Below are 21520 nucleotides of genomic sequence, written 5' to 3'. Positions count from 1 at the left end.
AGTAGTCCCGAGGATCAGAAGTAAGCTGTGCCGATTGTTCTCTTGTCTCTTTGAGATTTGTAAATGACTTCTATTGAAAAATCGTAATCCTTCCAGTCATTCCGGCTGTATACTACAGAGGAAATTCTTTTCTTTTTGGATTTCTTTTCTGTCTGACCACTGTGTTCTCTGCTGACACCTCAGTCCTTGTCAGGAACTGTCTAGAGCAGGAGAAAATCCCCATAGCATACATATGCTGCTCTGAGCAGTTCCTGACATGGACAGAGGTGTCATCATAGAGCAGCGTGATCATTACAGAAAAGAAATCCAAAAATAAAAGAATTTCCTCTGTAGTATACAGCAGCTGATAAGTACTGGAAGGATAAAGATTTTTTAATAGAAGTAATATATAGATAGAAGAGCTGTAATGTATTGGAAATGTTACTACCACATGTCAAGGGATAACTGATCATTTAACTTCTATCATATTATGATATCATATATTAGATTTTAAATGATCAATAGCTTTTCAACAAGTCTTGCATTAATGAATAGTACAAGAACATATAACAGACTTTCTGTTATATCCGATCACAAATAAATGCATATTTCAAAACTCATCACCTCCTCCTCCTAAACTCTTAATTTTCTCTTAAAAAAACAAAAAAACTGCCATATATATATATATATATATATGTATATATATATATATAAAGAGAGAGACTGATTAAGAGACTGTTTGGAAATGTCCGGAGACCTGAGGGGAAGAGTGGACGCAAGTTTGTCTGGGGTGCATAGAACTCCATCACACCACCCTCACCACCCTAGGATCAGGCGCAATGGTGGTGGTGCCCTCTGCCACAAAGAGCAGTGGCTGCTTGTAGTGGTGATGGGTAGCAGGCATGTCGTGTCATACCACGCACTGGTTCAGAACCTCAATATTACAATGCCAACAAGTTGGGGGCATCTGTTTCTACACAGTGCACCTTTCGGTAAAAATTACACACTATCTCTATTTTGTAGGTCCATACGGTTACAACAATACCCAATTCATATAGGTTTTTCTTTTTTACTACTTTAGTTTTTGTACAAAAATGAGTATGCTTAAAATTGTACTATTCTGATCCCTATAACTCTTTTATTTTTCTGTATATGGGGATGTATGTAATTTTTTGCACTGTGATTTGTTGTTTTTATCTGTACCATTTTTGTTTTGATAGGAGAAAAAAGAGCAACAGGAGGTGTGCTCCTAGTGAGGACCATTTTGTAAATGAATAAAGATAAAGATAAGTCCTTACCCTTAGGTGTTGCGCTTAGAGCACAACACCTACAGTAGCATTTCGAACAAGGGAGAGGCCGGACCGCTGCCACTAGGAACTTCCCGGGGTGACGTCAGTCTATCCAGTGGAAGTGCAATGCAGAAATATTGAAAAAGGATTCCTCTCAATAAAGGTGCTGGTCCACAAGTATAGTATAAAGATTTTATTTAGCAACACATTTCGATCCCGGATGGGGGATCTTCGTCAGGCATTAGATGAAGATCCTCGTCCAGGATGGAAATGCGTTGCTAAATAAAATCTTTATACTATTCTTGGGGACCAGCACCTTTATTGAGAGGAATCCTTTTCCAATATTTCAGCATTTTTGTTTTGATGGGACTTTTCAATTGCTTTTTAGATATTTTTTATGGTATTTGAAGTGACCAAAAATGTGCAAATCTGGTTAGTGCACTATTATGACTTTTGGGGTGCCTCTTTTGATTTTGTCCAGGGCCACGTTATGCCTAAAACTTGCCCTGGCTCCAACTAAACTAAAACTGCTAGCGTCAGATGTAGCTGTGGGACTGCTCTACATGTAAATTGGATCCCGAAAGTACCGTAATTTCACTATTATATTCAGATTCTTTTTCCTTTATTAACTGGGGCTTTATTCTGTGGCTTTTGATGGTGAACTGATGAATTGATATATTACAGTAGATAATAATATATACTTACTGGGCACTTTATTAGGTAAACCTGTTCAATTGCTTTTGAACTTTGCACACTTTGGGCCCCTTAGTACTAACTGAGCATTGTTTAAAGGGGTACTCCACTGGAAAACATTTTCTTTTAAATCAACTGGTGTCAGAAAGTTAAACAGATTTGTAAATTACTTCTATTAAAAAAATCCCAATCCTTCCAGTACTTATCAGCTGTATACTACAGAGGAAGTTCTTTTCTTTTTCAACTTCCTCTGTGGTATACGGCAGCTTATAAGTACTGGAAGGATTGGGATTTTTTTAATAGAAGTAATTTACACATTTGTTTCACTTTCTTACACCAATTGATTTAAAAGAAAATATTTTCCAGTGAGTACCCCTTTAAACACAACAGCCTACCTAAATATGGTTGCTGACCATGTCCATCCCTTTATGATCACAGTGTACCCATTGTCTGATGGCTACTGCTCCATGTCACAAAGCTCACACCATCCTAAACTGGTTTCCTGAACATGACAATGAGGTCACTGTACTCCAATGGCCTCCATGGTCACCAGATCTCAATCCAAAAGAGCACCTTTGGGACGTGGTAGAACGGGAGATTCCCCTTGTGGATGTGCAGCCAACAATTCTGCAGCAGCTGAATGAAGCCTTCATATCTATATGGACCAAAATCTTTGAGGAATGTTTCTGGCACCTTTGTAGAAAGTATGTCACAGAGAACGAAGGCAGTTCTGAAGACAAAAGGAAGTCCAACACGGTACTAGCAAGATGTACCTATAAAAGTGGCCAGTGAGTGTATACCTAAACCCATTGTTTTATACTAGTAATTCAAGTATTATTGTACATAATAAAAAAGCCATAGTAAAAAAGTTGGACATATGTGTACGTTTCTATTATATATGTCCCCCAAATTTTAAGCATGAAGAAAGCTTATGGCAAGTAAGTTATGGGTATCACTTAGGGCTGGGCGGTATACCGATTCATACCGAATACCGAAATTTTTGTGCTGCACGATATAAATTTTTCCCATTCCGCAATACCGGTTTGGCCCCTCCCCCTTGGGAATGAATTATCAGCCCAGCGCTGCGCTGTCCCAACATCGGGGAACTAATCCTATGTGACCCGCTAGCGCTGTTCTGCCTCCCCCCAAATCATGTTACCCACCAGCGCTGTTCTGCTCCCCCCCCCCAATTAATTATCAGCCCAGCGGGGTACTACTCGCATATGTCACCCGCAAGCACTGCCCTCCTCCTCTTTGTTGCGGGCTGCCTGCGCTGGAACTCTATACTTTACGCCAGTTGTCTCCAACCTGCGGACCTCCAGATGTTGCAAAACTACAACTCCCAGCATGCTGGGAGTTGTAGTTTTGCAACAGCTGGAGGTCCGCAGGTTGGAGACCACTGCTGTACGCTGTATCCCTATGCCCAGGCTGCAAAAAATAAACTAAATAAACTTTAACTTACCTACGTCGGCCTTACGCTGAGGACGGGAGCGTCTGAGAGCCGTCAGCCTATCACCAGCCGCAGCGATGTCCCGCCCTGGCAAGTGATAGGCTGAGCCTACTGTCATGTAAGAAGCCGGCCAGAGCTCCTTACATGACAGTGGGCTCAGCCTATCACTGGCTGGGGCGGGACATCGCTGCGGCCGGTGAAGGGCTGACGGCTCTCAGACGCTCCCGTCCCCAGCGTAAGGCCGACGTAGGTAAGTTAAAGTTTATTTTCTTTATCTTTTGCAGCCCGGGCATAGGGATACAGCCTACAGCAGTGGTCTCCAACCGTGGACCTCCAGCTGTTGCAAAACTACAACTCCCGGCATGCCCGGACAGCAATTGGCTGTCCGGGCATGCTGGCAGTTGTAGTTTTGCAACAGCTGGAGGTCCGCAGGTTGGAGACCACTGGCTTACAGTATAGAGTTCCAGCGCAGGCGGCCCGCAACAAAGAGTAGGAGGGCAGTGCTTGCGGGTGACATATGTGAGTAGTACCCCGCTGGGCTGATAATTAATTGGGGGGGAGCAGAACAGTTCTGGGGGGTAACATGATTTGGGGGGGGGGGTGAAAGAAATACCGTTATATACCGTGGAACCGCCATAAGTTACAAAAACACCGTGATACACATATTTGGTCATACCGCCCAGCTCTAGTATCACTCTAAAAATGGCGTAACCAATTAGAGAAAAGGCAGAATACTATGTGAATAGAATCAGTGAAGTTCTGTATTGTACAGATTGTATTAGATACCCAGAGAGGAGTGTTTCCATGTCAGCCTCCAGTAAAATCTATAAAAGCATGATTAGAACAATGTTTTTGGTCATTATCGGAATGAGACATAGCAGACAGACCACAAAGAATGTATGATTGGAAAAGCAGGCCAGGAAGTCTCCACTGAGCATTCCTCTGATTACAGACTTGTTCAAGTCACCAAATATTTCACCATTTTATTATGACGATTATATAACAAGCAACAAAACAATTACACTATTTCTTCCTAATTCTTTTAAGATTGTATGAGATTTTCTTACTGACCTTCATAGCAAAAACACACGTTCTGCTATATACTTCATAAACTCTCTTATGGACTGTGTTTTCAATGTTATATTAAATATTGGAGGAAATTTAAAGCTCTGCCTTTGGGAAAGTTAGACTGGTTCACTGTTACACTATATGCGGATCTTTATAGAAAAATATCTCTATACCAATTTGCTTATTCTTCAGCCATTTTTCACGCATCAAAATTTATTGGATGAATGATAGTTTGTACATACAAAACCTTACTCATGTAATGGTTTTCACTAGAGATGAGCAAACTTACAGTAAATTCGATTCGTCACGAACTTCTCGGCTCGGCAGTCCATGACTTTTCCTGCATAAATTAGTTCAGCCTTCAGGTGCTCCGGTGGGCTGGAAAAGGTGGATACATTCCTAGGAAAGAGTCTCCTAGGACTGTATCCACCTTTTCCAGCCCACGGGAGCACCTGAAAGCTGAACTAATTTATGCAGGAAAAGACATCAACTGCCGAGCCGAGAAGTTCGTGACGAATCTAACTTACTGTAAGTTCGCTCATCTCTAGTTTTCATGTCAAAACCATGCAGAAGAAGTTGTTTAGCAATATATACATTCTGCAACATTTCAGCTCGCTATTGAAAAACCTTCCACTTTAGTTTGATGTGAACAACTAGAAAGAATACATTCCTTTACTTACTTTGTAATGCCCCTGATTATATATCCTTCTTAGCCTGGGATGGTTTTTATAGAATTCCCTGCTTGCCCAGGGTCTGCATCAAGTTTGCCCCCGTGACTTGCATTTTGACAAGTGTAGTCTTACGTGTAACGCTATATAATAATTTGATAAAGGAAACAATGACTATCCCAAAAGGAGATAGGAGATTTCTCATTCTTTTCAAACATATGGCTTTTATATGACAATTTTTTTAAAGGACATCTGCAGCGTTACAAACACTTATCCCCTATCCTCAAGATAGGGGATAAGTGTTTGATCGCGGGGGGGTCCGAACGCTGGGGCCCCCGGTGATCTCCTGTATGGGGTTGCGGCTCTCCCGTGCAGGGGGCGTGCCAGCCGCAGCATGACGTTGCGGCCGGCACGCCTCCTCCATACATCTCTATGGGAGAGACGGGGAGGCAGCATTCGTGCCTCCCCGCATCCCCCATAGAACTGTATGGGGACGGGGAGGAGACGGGGCGTCACCGTCGACCTCTAGGTCGACGCTACACGCCTTAGCGCTCACGATGAGCGCTTATGGCGGCGCTTCTTTAGGGAGATCGGGGGGATCCCAGCGGTCGGACCCCACGCGATAAAACAGTTATCCCCTATCCTGTGGATAGGGGATAAGTGTAATGCCTCTGCAGTTGTCCTTTAACTTACTTTTGCTTACATGCGCATGACCTTGATAAATAAATCGCACATAAGCAAAACCCGGGAAACCCACTTACAAAAGCATTTTTTTAAGCAGAAAAGTTTTCCCTTATGTTAATATCCAAAGTTCTTTATCTACCCTTTATTACCAGTAGCGTTGATAGAGAGGGACAGGGAGGGAGGGCGTACCGCATCGGGTGACACCCTGACTGGCCTGCCTGGCACTAAATAGCTACACTCCTATCCCACAACAACCCATCCATCCTCCTCAGAAATTAAAAAATATTAAAAACATACTATGCCGCACCATGAATATTCGTACTCTGGACGCTGTTTAATTTTCTGCCCGCATTTTGTGATGTTGGTGGGCAGAGTCTTGCATCGCTGCGCTGAAGCCGGAGTTTATGTCAGGAAGGAAGACAACGCAGCACCAACAGGCACATAAACAATAGTGATGCCACACAAAAAAAAAAATGCTCGGTACATTACCCACCCCAAAATGTGCATGAAGCTATGTTACCATGGATGTTTCTTTTTTTTTTTTTTTTTTTTTTTTTAAGAAAACATTTCAGTGCCATGTTTTAGAGTGTTGTTTATGTAGTCTCAAAAAATTCTTACACAATTATTTTGGGCCTTATTCTATTTTAACACAACATTAATTTACATATTTAGTGGGTACGCCAGCATGTACATGTCCTAAAATTAACAAGGTGTGCCGTATGTATTTTCAACCTTAAAAGTAATGGAGTTATTAGTTATATAATTAATTTTTTCTATCATTTACATTAACATTAATGTAGTAGCTTTGCATCATGATGCAGAACAAGAACAGTTGTTAAAGTGGGTGTTAATGTCCTTTTCTGCAGACGTATGCACTTTCTGTAAGCCAGGTTGGACCTGGAATTCATATGCGACTTTTAAATGGAGATGCAACTTTCTTCATAAATAGCGACTATCGCATTGGATAAATACATGATCACTGCAAAGTAAAAAAAAAAAAATTACTACGTGAGCAGATTTCAGAAATGTGCTTTGGAATAAGCAAAAATCAAAAAAAAAAAAAACTAGTACAGAGCTTGATAAATCTCCTTCATAGACCACAACTGAGGGTTCTTTTATACAACAGGCAGCTGCCCAGTATGATCACTGATCAACGATTACTGGATTATTTATGCAGCCATTCACTTCCATTATTGTGAGCAGCACATCCCTTGTCTAAACAGAGAAATGTGTTGCCGACTAACAATGACTTTATCCATTTCAACATCTAAACATTCCCTTTATGGAGACAGACTGACCGCTTTACATAGTTATGCATTGTAATAGAGATTTGTTTAAAGGGGTACTCCTCTCCTTGACATCTTATCCCCTGACCAAAGGATAGGGGCACCCCTGCAATCTCCTTACTGCACCCAGCGTTCGTTTAGAGCGTCGGGTGCAGCACCGGAGGCTTGTGATTCACGGCCATGCCCCGCTCATGACGTTACTGTCAAGCCCCCTCAATGCTAGTCTATGGGAGCGCCCCCTCCCATAGACTTGCATTGAGGGGCCGTGACATCACGAGTGGGCGTGACCGTGACGTCACAAGCCTGCACCCCGCATCGCCAGTCATCCAGCGCGCGATCAGACATCTTATCCCCTATCCTTTGGATAGGGAATAAGATGTCTATGGCAGAGTACCCCTTTTAATGTAAAGAATTAAGGAAATGTAAAGAATCTAAAGAAACAAAGGGATCATTGTTAACAAAAAATGACAACTTCTTCATACTAGGGAAGTTGTGAAATTCGTAAATGAATTCACAATCTTCAAGAGGTACATAAATATTTGTAGCGTGATGTCTGTGCGGTCTATTCACAGAGGAATTTCAGTAATTTTTACTCAGCACCTTGGTGTTCTCCCAGATTTATGTTCCACACATGGTTATTTTTGTTGCATCATTAACTGACTAAATGGTCCATTGCACCTAGGAATATATATGGCTCCTTAATAAACAGACTCTCTGACCAGTCCGCTCACCAGGAGATAAGCGCTAAGAATGTGACCGCTTGCTTTTATGGACACCATTGCTTAGTCTGTATTTTATCTTGTATCTCTAAAGTTTGCCATAGGTCATACATATTGTATAGCTCTGTAATATGGTAGGAATACATAAGGGTCATTTTTTTAAAGGGAATCTTTTAAGGGGTATTCCAGGTATTTATTTTTATTTGATTATGCTACAGGGGCTGTAAAGTTAGTGTAGTTCATAATATATAGTGTTTGTACCTGTCTCTGATGGCTGGTCTCACATTCTTATGTGATCTTTGCTCTGGATGTTCATTTTTAACAGCATATGAAATGACTCCTGTCTCAGATATTCCCAGGATGCAGTGCGGCTGAGACCATACATCATTAGTCAGGTGATGACAGAGAGACTGTTCTGCTTCAATGGGTGGAGCGACCATAGGGAATTTGCAACAGCTGGAGGCACTCTGGTTAGAAAACATTGGTCTTTTGCATGGAATTTAGCTCGTTTGTAGTTTAATGGGTGTGGTGGCTGATGTGTGGGAGGTAGAAAGGGGAAATTATGGAATTTGTAGTAAAAGAGAAAACTCCAACAGGAAAAAGCCAGTTAACAAAAAGAAAGCCACAGTTTTATGGTAATCTCACAACATAGCCATTTAACCCAAAGACAAACGCGGATCTTCCTAAGCATGTCCATTACTGTCTGGCAGGTAACTGTTAAAATCCCCTTATGGTAGATAACCCCTTTAAGCTGTATTTGCTGCAAAAAGATTCAGAAACCATTGCAAACTGTACCTTTCCTGGAGATGATGGCAATTGGCAAACTTCGAAAATCACCTTTTTTTTTCTAAGCCAAGTGTCAGGAAGGTGGTGTTGATCTGCTTAAAGGGGTATTCCAGGAATGTTTTATTTATTTATTTGACTATACTACAGGGGTTGTAAGGTTAGTGTAGTTCATAATATAGTGTGTGATAGTGGTCTCGCAATTTTTCTGTGATTTTCGCCCCAATATTAATTTTTAACATCATACAAAATTACTCATGTCTCTCAGGTTTTCTCAGGTTGCAGTATAGCATGCCATGATATCACTAGTCAGGTGTGCAATGGAGCCAGTCCTGCTTCAATGGGTGGAGCGACCGCTGGGTGGGAGAGAGATCATTTACAACAGCTGTAAGCACCCTGGTTAGAAAACACTGATCTTTTGAATGACATGCTGCTCATTTGTGTTTCAATGGGTGGGGTGGCTGATGTGTGGGAGGTAGGAAATTGACCTCACACGTACAAACAAGGAACTATGGGATTTGTAATTTGAGGGAACTAATTCCAACAGGAAATACCCAGTTTACAAAAAGCTAGCTACATAATTATGGTAATCTCACAACATAGCCATTTAGCCGCAAGACAAGCACAGATCCTTCCTAAGCATGTCCATTACTGTCTGCCAGGTACATACTAAAATAACCTTATGGTGGATAACCCCTTTAACTTCCACATCGAGTTACACCTCCCCACATACAGGGTTCTGTACGTCAATCACTGAGGTGCTGGTAGGTGAGAGCAAGCAAGGAGATGTGCCAGGCACTTGACCAGATTGCCACTGCCTCCTTGACTCTTGACTGACAAAATAAACATACAATCTCATAACCTGTAAACTATCCAATGGTGTCTGCAGCTCTTAGCAGCAAATACAGCTGATCTAGCACTAAATTAAACCAAAAGGTATTTAATCCTTTAAAAATAACTAGCCTGGGGGTCTATTCTGGTGGTCCGAGATAATTCTAATTGAGCTCATGTGGCTTATAGTTGTAGTCCAGTAAATCACATACACTGAAACGTGTTAGACCTAGGGACTATCGGGCTATATATTTTAATGGAATAAATACAGTTTAATATGTTTCAACTTGGTATTAGATACCCTTTTCAACCTCTGAATACTCCAAGCTGCATTTCTGAGTCAGCCACCTTGTACCTGATACCCTGAGCATTGTTCTCGTCAGACCACAGTTTCATGTGGTTCAGTAAGCTGTACTGAACTTTATCTTTTTTTTTTTGTTATGGATTGAATATAATATCTTATCTTATGCAGTTAAAATATAAAAATCATTATAGTTTATAATCCTATTAGATTTACTCTCAATGTAAAAAAAAAAAAAAAAAAAAAAAAACTATGAATACAGTACAAAATGAACAACAGTTTTGTAATAGATACTATCCTGTAAAAGCATTCTTATATGGATGTTGCTAACACCACAGTGGACCAAAATCAGTAAAAACTGACTGTTATTATTAGTGGTCTAGTACATGTTCCAAGCGAGACTGGAAACTTTGCCTGGAGGAGTGCTGCAACAGTCCTCTAACCATTGCCAATAGTATGTGCCTGGAGCAAGTGTGTTAAAATAACCAGATATGTTAAAAGTTGTATATAGTTAAGTATATATGTATAATTACAATTAATTAGCACAAGCAACACCCACGATGTACACTTGTATCCATCAGTCTCCTGGATAGTATTCCTATGTCATGGTACAATTTCACTGAGAATCCACTGTTAACCCCAGAAGTGGCTTTCGATTTTTGGGATGTAGCAGAGCACTGCTCAGTACGCCTTTTTTGTTTATTTATGCCCAAAATGTATAACTTTTTAATTAGTTGTTTATTTTGGCTGTAGCCTAGACTGGGCCTTACCTAATTATATGGACTGTGTATGTTATTATACAGCTGAAATTTACTTGCCATTCTATAGATTAATAATCCACCTCAATAAAGTTTAAAGAAAAATAACTATACACACAAATACTGTATATTTGTTATGTATATCTGTTACTGCTATGTTAGTTTTATGAGCAGGACTTTTCTGTGAAGCTTTAGTCAAGCTTGACATGCATTAAAATTCCTCTTATTTCAGCACTCAGTAGTCTGTTAAGCCATCCATAAAACATAGTATGAACATTGTGATGCAGAAACCCAAATGGTAGAAGCTGACAGCATGGAGTCTGCTGGAATCGCTCTCCTATTCTCCGGTCCTGGTCTTCTTCCTGCTTCTGGTGCCAGACACACCGCACTGGGCTCAGCTAATCGCTGACTGCTGCAGTGTCCCCCGTTGGCCGGTGATAGGCAGAGTGGCAGTGTGGTGTAACAGGCACGGCCTTCATTCTAGTGCCTGTGCCCATTAAATCACACTGCCACTCAGCCTATTACCAGCCGAGGTGGGACATTGCTGCGGCCAGCGATTAGCTTACCACAGTGGTACATGTCAGGCACTAATATACAGTAAGCATGTATGACATTGCAGTTGTGCCTTTCTGCAGTTCTCTGACTGTAGTTATTTTGAAATACTGTATATCTAGCTTACCAACACCCACTGGCGTTCACAAGGCACTTGGACTAGTGTGTGCCAACGCCAACTTTCTTGTAGACAACCAAAATGAAGTCTAGCGTCCAAAGCGGGAGCAAAAACTTTAATCAAATAATAAAATACCAATAGCACAGAAAAAAAATTGTCTTCTTCGCATATTTCAAGCTTTAAAATCATCTTGAAATTAAAAGCAACAAATTCTAATTAATAGGATAAATTCATTCACAGTTTACCATTAACTAAAATATTATTACTAATTTTATAGTGTGATGTAAAGTATGATTTACTGTGAAAAAATGCAACTGTATACCTTATGTTTTATGATTCTTCATTAACTCCTGCAATGCTTATTTTACATCTTCTTTATTGTAGGCAAAGGCAGCTCAAGCATCTCATCCGACGTGAGTTCAAGTACAGATCACACGCCGACTAGAGCCCTGAAGAATGTGGCTACTAGTGAAGGTACACATCTGGTCCTCATAATTATTTGCTCCGGCAGTCAGGCCTCGCTGTCTGTATTGGCAGTGTGTGGCTATTATATTCATAGAGCTGAATGGCTAAATATTTTATTTTGACTGAGTGCTTTAACAACAAAAATTGGACTTTATTGTTTCACTTTTTATTAATATATTTCATTGTAATATCTTGAGAAACTTTTAACATTTATGTTCAATTTGATTGGCTTCTAAAAGACAACTCAATGCAAGTTCTTTTTTTGTGGAGAAGCCAGCAACCCATACTATATACTATGGGAAAGACGGTTGTGTTGTACTGTGGGGCATATTGTCACTATAGCAGGAGCTACTGTGTGTACTATCTTAATTGCTTAATGTTATGGGTGAATCTGTATAATGGAATAGTGGATACAATGGCATGGGCAGATCTGTGTGGATGTTGTTACTTTGCTGTTGCTATTATCTGACCTGTACTACTGTCCGGGCATAATCGGTCTAAGGTTAAGTTTCCACTTGTTTTTTTCTGGCAGTTTTTGGATATCTGCCACTGCAGTTTTTGAGCCAAAGTCAGAAGTGGATCCATTAGGGAGAAGAAGTGTAAGTCCTTCCTTTATATGTCCCATTCCTTTGGAATACACTTCTGGCTTTGGCTCAAAAACTGCAGTGGCAGATATCCAAAAACTGCCAGAAAAAAACCAAGTGGAAACTTAGCCTAAGTGTGAACAGTCCATGATCATTGTTGGCATCACTAAAGCCTGATCATATGTAACACTGAGTGAGAAATTACAGAAGGTTGTAGCTTGCACTGTATTCTCTGATATGAAACTTGTCTATTCAGGGTTATGGTGTACATTGCTAAGCTATGGTAGGTTGTACCTGGCCTAGTTCACCTGCACTTTTCTGACTACATACAAAAATGGATCCTTGAAACCATATTATGTGATGTCTTTCTATTTTAGGGCCCTGTTACAGGGGGTGATTATAGGCCAATAATCTCCCTGTGTCATAGGTCCAGTGATCACTTTGCTCGTTCATCAGCTAATCACACGGTTTTGCCCTGTCAAATAATCTTCATTCATCGGCAGCACATCATCCTGTGTAGTAGGAGATCCAGCAGTCGTTTATGCAGCCCGGCCTGCAGGATGTAATAGGCTTGCTGATCTACATGATCAGCGCTCGCATTGAGCAATAGTTTGCCTCTATCACTGCACACATGTGCAGAGCTGTGCTTGCAGAGACATCTTGGGCACGTCAAAGTAGAAGATGGATGGTGCATATGCGTAGGCCCTGTGTGTCAATCACACAGCGACCAAGCTTTGCCGTAGGGGCCCCAGACATTGCAGACCCCTGGTATCGCCTCTCTGATTGTTCCTGACTATGGACAAAAGTCATTTATCAGCACATAAAGTGACCAATTAAACAGCCAAATGTGTGGTTGCTTTACACAGCAACACAGCCTGTACATACTGGGCTTATGTATAGGGGGTATTTGCAAGTGACAGGTGTACTCCAGTGGAAAACTTATTTTTTTTGATCAATTGGTGCTAAAAAGTTAAACAGATTTGTGAATGACTTCTATTTAATACTCCCACTCTATTATGTGTCACCAAATTGTGGATTTCATCAGGTCACTACCGCATTAAAGGGGTACTCCGGTGGAATTTTGGTGGCAGAAAGTTTAACAGATTTGTAATTTACTTCTATTAAAAGATCTTAATCCTTCCAGTACTTATCAGCTGCTATATACTACAGAGGAAGTTGTATAGTTCTTTTCTGTCTGACCACAGTGCTCTCTGCTGACACCTCTGTCCGTGTCAGGAACTGTCCAGAGTAGGAGCAAATCCTCATAGCAAACCTCTCCTGCTCCGGACAGTTCCTGACACGGACAGAGGTGTCAGCAGAGAGCACTGTGGTCAGACTGAAAAGAACTATACAACTTCCTGTGGAGCATACAGCAGCTGATAAGTACTGGAAGGATTAAGATTTTTTAATCAAAGAAATTTACAAATCTGTTAAACTTTCTGCCACCAGTTGATAAAAAAAAAATTCCACCGGAGTACCCCTTTTAATGCTGTAGTGACCGGATGAAGTCAACAATTGGATAAATACATTTATAAATAATATTAAAGGATACTAAGCTTAAAAGCGAGCACTAGCTTTATAGCCACAATTACATGTAGACACACATAAAAAGTGTGAGACAAGACTCTCCTAGGACTGTATCCACCTTTTCCAGCCCAATGGAGCACCTGAAAGCTGAACTCATTTATGCAGACTAAAGTCAGCAAATGCTGAGCCGAGAAGTTCGTGACAAATCGAATCACTGTAACTTCACTCATCTATAATTCTGACCCTGCTTTCCTATGTAAATTCCAGCCACAGTGAAAATGAACTGTAATTTTTTCCATTTGTTCTTTTTTTCCCTTAGTTATAAAAGAAAGCCTATTCCTTGCCATCATAGACATAGTGACCCAGGGCTGCTACGCTCCACATTTTAACTACGGTATAAACTTTATCCAGTAAGAAAGCAATAAAGAAGAACGTATGCCAATCACCACTTCCATAAAAACACTTTATTCAGATAACTTCTAACATGAGCGTGATAGATGATTCACTGACAATGACCCTCTGCTCATGCTATTCTGGCCTTGATCTTACTGCAGCAGGTTCTGCCTAATCATCACTAACTGGTTAAAAAGAAAGAAATGTATGCTTGGTTGAAGTTGAGATGGTGTGCATGAGGGTCTCAGCACCCAGACCCCCACTAATGAAAACCTTATACTTGTTGCGTCTATGACTTGTATTTAAAGGGGTTATCCAGTATAAGAAAAACAGAGCTGATTTCTTCAAAAATCTGCAACACATTTGTCTGCAAGTTGGTGGTGATTTTGCAGCTAAGTTCCATTGAAGTGAATGGAACCAAGTTGGTGCTGTTTATGAAAGAAATTAGCTCTGCTTTTCTATTGCTCTGTTTTTCTCTTGTGCAATTTACTTCTTTTTGGGGAGATAAGCAGGGACACTGGAGGCCACAGCTGGTATTTCCCTTTTATACTAACAGTTATCATCCTGATCAAATGAAACCTATAGCCATGGCTGATTTTGAGGATAATTTTCAAGAATTAAAGGGAACCTGTCACTAACTTTTACCTTATATAACAAGTGGTGACACATAATAGAGTTTAATATCATATATCATACCATGCCCGGATGTCTGCTGACCTGTCTGTAAATGGGGAGAAAACCACTTTTCTAAATGTTCTGCACAGTATGTACATGAGGACCAAGTAGTCATTTGGGGGTGCAGTTTGCTGAACTAGTCACAGAGCCTGTAATCACTACTATTCAGGTGTGATTTACAGCCTAGGTACAGCTTGATGACAGGTCTTACGCTTTTCTATTGTGGTGCTGTCCTAAGGCATCATTGAATATTCCTCTTAACCAGGCATGGTCTTTAGATCTTTATATTTTTATCAGGTCAGAGAGGTGTTGGGATAGTAGAGGTAGACAGAATAGATTTATTCTCTCCTACCAGTATTGTTCAGGGTTATGTTAAAATCTTGAGATTCGAAAGTTAAATATCTTGTCCAAAACATTAACTATAGATCATTGAACGGGACAAGTGAATACACCTTTATTTTTTTATTTTTTTTAGCCCTGCCTGACACCATTTCCATGTAGAAGTAAGACTCTAGAGAACCGCTTTAGGTAACATACACACTAAGGATTTTCCCCACATGGAATTTTGCTCAGGAATTCTGCTGTGCAAACCTTAAAGGGCTACTCCACCCCTAAACATCTTATCCAAAGTATAGGTGATAAGATGTCGGATCAGGGGGTCCCACCACTGGGAACCCCCACGATCTCTCATGCAGCACCCCCTGCCATCTGGTGCACTGAGCGAACTTCGCTCCGTGCCTGATGAATGTTGATGCAGGGGCCAGAGACTCGTGACACCATGGCCCCACCCCCTTGTGATGTCACACCATGCCCCCTCAATGCAAGTCTATGGGAGGGGGCGTGGGGGCCGTCACACCCATTCCCATAGACTTGCATTGAGGGGGTGGGGTGTGACATCACGAGTCTCTGGCACCTGCGTCGCCAGTCATAAGGCACGGAGCAAAGTTCGCTCCGTGCACCAGATAACGGGGTGCTGCAGGAGAGATCGCAGGGGTTCCCAGCGGCAGGACCCCCGCGATCAGACCTCTTATCCCCTATCCTTTGGATAGAGGATAAGATGCCTAGGGGCACAGTACACCCTTAAAATTGGTGGGAATGGGCCTTCCGCAGACCCATTCATACTACTACGAAACTTCAGCTGCAGAGAATTCCACCCCTGATATTAGATCCACCCAAAAAAATTGAACATGTCTTTCTGCGGAATTATGTGTGCACTGCATTGTCATCAATGGTGATGGCTCAGGTCCGTTTGGTCCTCCAACTAAAAGATTTCTATAGCGGCCCCCAGACAGAATTTCTAAGTAGAATTCCTTATTGGAATTCCGCGAGCAAAGATTCCATAATGTGAACATACCCTAAGGGTACGTTCCCACAGGCACGTTGCTCGTGAGTTTCTCACAGTTGATTTTCCACTGCAGATCTCATTGAGGTCAATGTAATCTGCTGTGGATTTTCTACTGTGGAAATTTTGGCGTAGAAATTCCCAACCATGTGAACGTACCCTTAAACAGTATTGTACTTGACACTTCATATACTGACATAAGGAACAGGTGTGACCATTTTTTTGTTTTTAATTACTAAGTAATGATTACAAATAATCTGTGTTTGGGCAGTATGATCAAGGCCATGATGAAGAGCACATGGTGTAAAACAGCAGTCAGTTATCCTTGATCAAATCTACTCATCTGATATTTTAAAATGTTGTCTGGAGAATTATGTTTATACTAGCAGAGTGTAAGGTGTTGCCAAGTTTTTCCTACCATGGCTTTGTGGGAATGGGCATGACTTGCAAGCAGGACCAATGCATGAGAAAGGTAGAAAATAAATAGAGTGTGGCTAAGATGGTGGATGTGGCTTTGTGAGATGGGGCGTGGCATGTGGGGAGGGTGTGGCTTGCAAGCCAGATTGACGCACTGTGCAGGAGATGCAGAGCGGAACTTGTGGAGTAATGTACTGGAAGTCCCATATACTTGCATGGAACTTGAGACAAAAACCCCATCCTTCATGTAATGGGGTAGGTTAGGGTTATTTTAACTATCTTATATTTTCTTTCAACATGCAAGTAACATGTGTATCAAATATTATTGAAATATCCAGCCATTTGGAAGTTATGCTGGAACATACATTTCTCATAGACTTGCATAGGACTTTAAACAAAAACCCAGTTCCTTGCAAATGGGGGTGGTGGATAAGGGTTACTTTATCCTATAAAAATAGTAGAAAAAGATAAGTGCACTCACCACGTAAAATGCTTAATCTGTGTAGTTTATTTGGAATCATACAGAGACAAAGGTGCAGAGGGACGATAGAGAAGGGAGATGTTCTTGGGCTACAGAACCGTCTCGCGTTACATGTGCTTCATTAGGCCCCTACTACGTAACAGGTAAGAAGGTGCGTTTAAAAGGGACCCAAACGGATATGTATCCTAGGTAACATGTACACAAAAGACTTTCACAATACATCAAGTGAGTGATAAACAAAAAACAATCACCGTGCAAAAAACCTTCATAAAAACAACACTCTACTAACTGAAAAGACATAGGAGATAAGAAGGAGGAATAATAAAAATACGCTCATCTCATTACGGTCATTCAGATTGAGTGGACCCGTAGTGTTCAATTGCATGATCCAAAGAGCTTCCTTCTGTAACAGTTTTAGATCCTTATCTCCGAACCTGATTGCCAAAGAGCTTCCTTCTGTAACAGTTGTAGATCCTTATCTCCGAACCTATGGAACCGTCTTCATTGCAAGACGGTTCCGTAGCTCAAGTACACCTCCCTTCTCTGTCGTCCCCCTGCATGTTCGTCTCTGTATCTGGATGATAAACTACACAGATGAAGCATTTTACGTGGTGAGTGCGCTTGTCTTTTTCTACTATGTTTCTATGAACACTGTGCTTTTTGTCCATACAAGTTTTGCACCACGACCACCTGTGAATTACAGAGCAACTGCCAATAGTGTTGCATGAGAAGGTCACCATTCAGGATACCGCCACGCAGCAGTGCCAGGTAGCTTTTCTTCTCACTGGATGCATTAATTTATCCTATGTTTGTAGTTGACATATATGTAACATGTGTACCAAGTTTTTAAAATATTTTCAGCCATTTGGAAGTTTTTACTATTGTTAACCCATGTTTTTCGGGTTGTGCGCCAGATTTCTGTCTGCGCCAACCCGATTCTGCCTGTGCCAGAATTGAAAAGAAAACAGATTAACTCTCCATTTTACTGAGAACCCGGTAAAGGGGCATGGCCATCGGGGAACAGTGGGTGTGGTCGTCAAAAAGGGGGCATTTCCCCAACATTTTCAGAAAAATCCAAACATATTTACTAAGGTTTCCACAGAAAATGTGGTGGATTTGAGCTGAGGAAAACCAGACAGATCAGAGCATGTGTAAAAAAATAAAGCAAAATGTAGGGAAAGTGCAAAATGTAGGGAAACCTTAGTAAATACCTTGGAAAATAAATTGTAGGGAATTAAAACCCACAAAGAAAACTACACAACACTCTTAGTAAATCAGGGCTTAAGAGATTTAGATAGATAGAAATGTGGTCAGGGTGGGATGAAATACAAATAAAACATACTCTCCTGTAGGGCTGCGACTAACAATTGTTTTTATAATTAGTTAGTTGGCCAATTATTGTTTCGATTAATTGACTAATGTGATAAAAATAACCATGGTGGAGAAGAAGATAATTTGTGAGTTATATTAGGGAGGGAGTTAATGAGGGGAGGGGATCGGACTGAAGTCTTCTGTGTGTTTTAGGTTAGAGATGCATTTGTGGGGTCAGCTAGATGCTATGTTTTGTGGAAGCTGAGAGGAGGAGCTTTTTATTTAATTTAAATATGTATAATAATTATTTTCATTAAAAAAATGTTTTTCCTTGTAAGGGCTATACTCCCTCCCTGTTTCTTACCTGTGGCCAGATAGGAAGGGCAGCACATTCCCTGGTTTTCCATCCTACTTGCCTCCAGCAGCCTATTTAGTGAAGAAGGGGCCAGCACAAATAATTTTCCACTGCAACTATTGCGAGTCTGGCCTTTAGCACAGAGCCTGACAAGCGGGGACTCATGATAGCTGGAAGCAGAAGATCATGTGTGCTGGGCCCCCTCTTTACTAAACAGGCTGCTGAGGACCACAGTTACATATACATAGTGATAATCGGTAAGTGTATGTAAACTTAAAAAATTGGGTGGCCAACTAATCGACAAACTGATTAATCGATTATGTTGTCAACTATTTTCCTAATCGGTTAGTTGTTTCAGCCCTATTCTCCAGCCAATGCCATTTTACCAGTGCCTTCCCCAATGCTAAGCTCCTCATACTTGCGTCTAGATACATAGGAAATGTCGATTAGCAGTCAGTCAGATCAGAGGCTGGATGTAACCTTCTTTTCATATTACCCTGACCAAATGTATATATTTAAACATTTCTACAGACAAATCCTTTAAGCTACATGAATAAAGAAGTGGTGAATGCCACAAAAGAGACTGTCTGCTGCTATTGCTCAGCACCACTTTTTGCCTGGATTGCACCACATGGTGCAGTGTGTTTTTCCGCATTTGTATACCATTGATCTTTCTAGTGATCCTTTTCTTTTCCTATCTTTTTAGAGCAACAAAGTGCATTGTAAGACACTATGTCCCATCTTGATACTTTAGGAATGTGGAAAAATAGCAGTGTGGAATGGGTCCAGATGTGTGCTCATTGGCTGAATCATAGTGGCGTCCAGCCAGCCTCGCACTAAAACATTTCAAGGATGTTATTTATTTAATTTTTTTTTCAGTACTATCTCCTCCCTTCTCTGTTAGTGCTGTGCTGGCATACAAAGGGATGAAATCATTTTATACTGACCTTATGAATACCTCAACTAACAAGCCAAAACCCACATAGTGAATTACTGGCTGCGTTGTTGTCACAGTCGGATGTATTTACAGTTTGGTTAATTGCATCTAATGTTGGTGTAACCTGAGACTATGAGCGCTACATCAGTTAACAGATATTAAGGCAAACAACATAATGCACTCTGGTTTAGGACAGGGATTATTATACATTCTTTTCTGATTTATGCTGCCTTAAAAATCTGTACATCATAGCGCTCAAAATACCTCCTAAGTATCTTAAGGACCTGCATATAAATTTAGCCTGCGTGGAAAATATATTAAAGTCCTAATAATCAAAATGACACATGAAGCTTGGCATCGGGCACTCACCATTACGTATCCTCGTGAATTGGCGACACAACTGTGTTTAGGAAAGCACTCCTGATATGCGCAGTGATCTTATTGAAGATAAACCAGCGGGTCACCTGTACCCTCCATCTGTAGAGGTATTTCTAATATACCTTGTTACTTGAAATGGGTGATTAGATGTATTTTGAGTAGCCACATTCTGGACTTATAACCCCATTGTAAATGTGGCAACAGTCAATACCCCCTGGGATGAAGACCAAAATAAAAAAAAAACTTTTCTCAATCCCAACCATAAAACTTAGATTTTATTGTTAGCAAAGGTATGACATGTATTAGTAGTGCATACAACCTCAAAGAATGGTTGAAAACGCTGCTGTGATGTTTCGCTGTAGATGGAAAAATCCCCTATAGCTATGCTTTGGGGCAGCTCAACCATTTATGACAAAAGTGAATGGAGCCTGCAAAGGACCTTTTCTGACACACTACAACTCTTATTGAAAATTAGCATTAGCAAATTAGCATGCCCCACCTAATGTGCTTGCTGTGACAACAGCGCCTTCAGGAGTCTAGACAGCCATTGCCTTAAAGGGGTACTCCAGTGGAAAAAAACATTTTTGTGGGGGTAATTGAAAGAAAACAGCATTTTTGCAAATTTTGAAGGGCTTTGTTTTACACTGTGTATGTTTTCTTTATTCTGTGGGTCTATATGAGGCTAGATTTCCACTTGGTTGTTTTTCTGGCAGTTTTTGGAAAACTGCCACTGCAGTTTTTGAGCCAAAGCCAGAAGTGTATTCAAAAGGAATAGGACATATAAAGGAAAGACTCATACTTCTCCTCCCTTATGGATCCACTTCTGACTTTGGCTCAAAAACTGCAGTGGCAGTTTTCCAAAAATTGCCAGAAAGCCAGAAAAAAACGAGTGGAAATCTAGCCTCATGCTTCCAAACTAAAACTTAAAAAAAATAAAAAAGAATGTTCAAAATTGCCCCATTTTAACCCTTATAACTTTGAATTTTTATAAATGCAGACTGTATGATGTCTTATTTTTTGCACCCTGATCTGTATTTTTTATCGGTACCACTTTTGCGGATATGTGACTTTGAAATCACTTTTATTTATAAAAAAAAAAATTATGGAATGTAATGTGACCAAAAATCTGCAATCTATGTTAGGGTAAAATGGAAAAAGGGGGTGATGTAAATTTTTGTAGGGGAGGGGCTTATTCACATAAAATAATACAAATTGTACTATTTATTCTACATTTTAAAGTCCCTATAGGGTACTATTTACAGCTATCTTCGGATTGCTATTACTGTTCAGTGCTATGCATTGGCTTAGCACCAATCAGTAATATTAGCGTTCTACTTGTATAGCTTGCCCCAGAGGTAAGGAGACCACTGGCCGCTAGCTTCACTCATCAGGCCCCCACAATCACACTGTGGGTGGCCCAATGAGTGTATCCAAGTACTGAAACCACCTTAGATGCTGTAATCAGTATTCATCATG

At 40.7% G+C, this 21520-nt stretch overlaps 1 protein-coding gene across 6 annotated transcripts in view; it reads left to right on the top strand.

Moving 5' to 3' along the window:
• Positions 1-21520, top strand: part of FBXL7 (F-box and leucine rich repeat protein 7) — a 399261-nt gene that overhangs the window by 66580 nt on the left and 311161 nt on the right. For all 6 annotated transcript variants that reach the window (XR_008844092.1, XR_008844093.1, XR_008844091.1 and 3 more), the window contains exon 2: positions 11564-11653. Coding sequence is in view for 1 of the 6 variants with exons in the window: in XM_056520938.1 (XP_056376913.1) it covers positions 11564-11653 (90 nt within the window). In the remaining 5 variants the exon portion in view is untranslated. The remainder of the gene's footprint in view (positions 1-11563; positions 11654-21520) is intronic.

This window comes from Hyla sarda, chromosome 5, assembly GCF_029499605.1.
Source record: "Hyla sarda isolate aHylSar1 chromosome 5, aHylSar1.hap1, whole genome shotgun sequence".
NCBI lineage: Eukaryota > Metazoa > Chordata > Amphibia > Anura > Hylidae > Hyla > Hyla sarda.
Note: the sequence above shows the minus strand (reverse complement) of the source record. Positions and strands in the feature narration are given on the sequence as shown.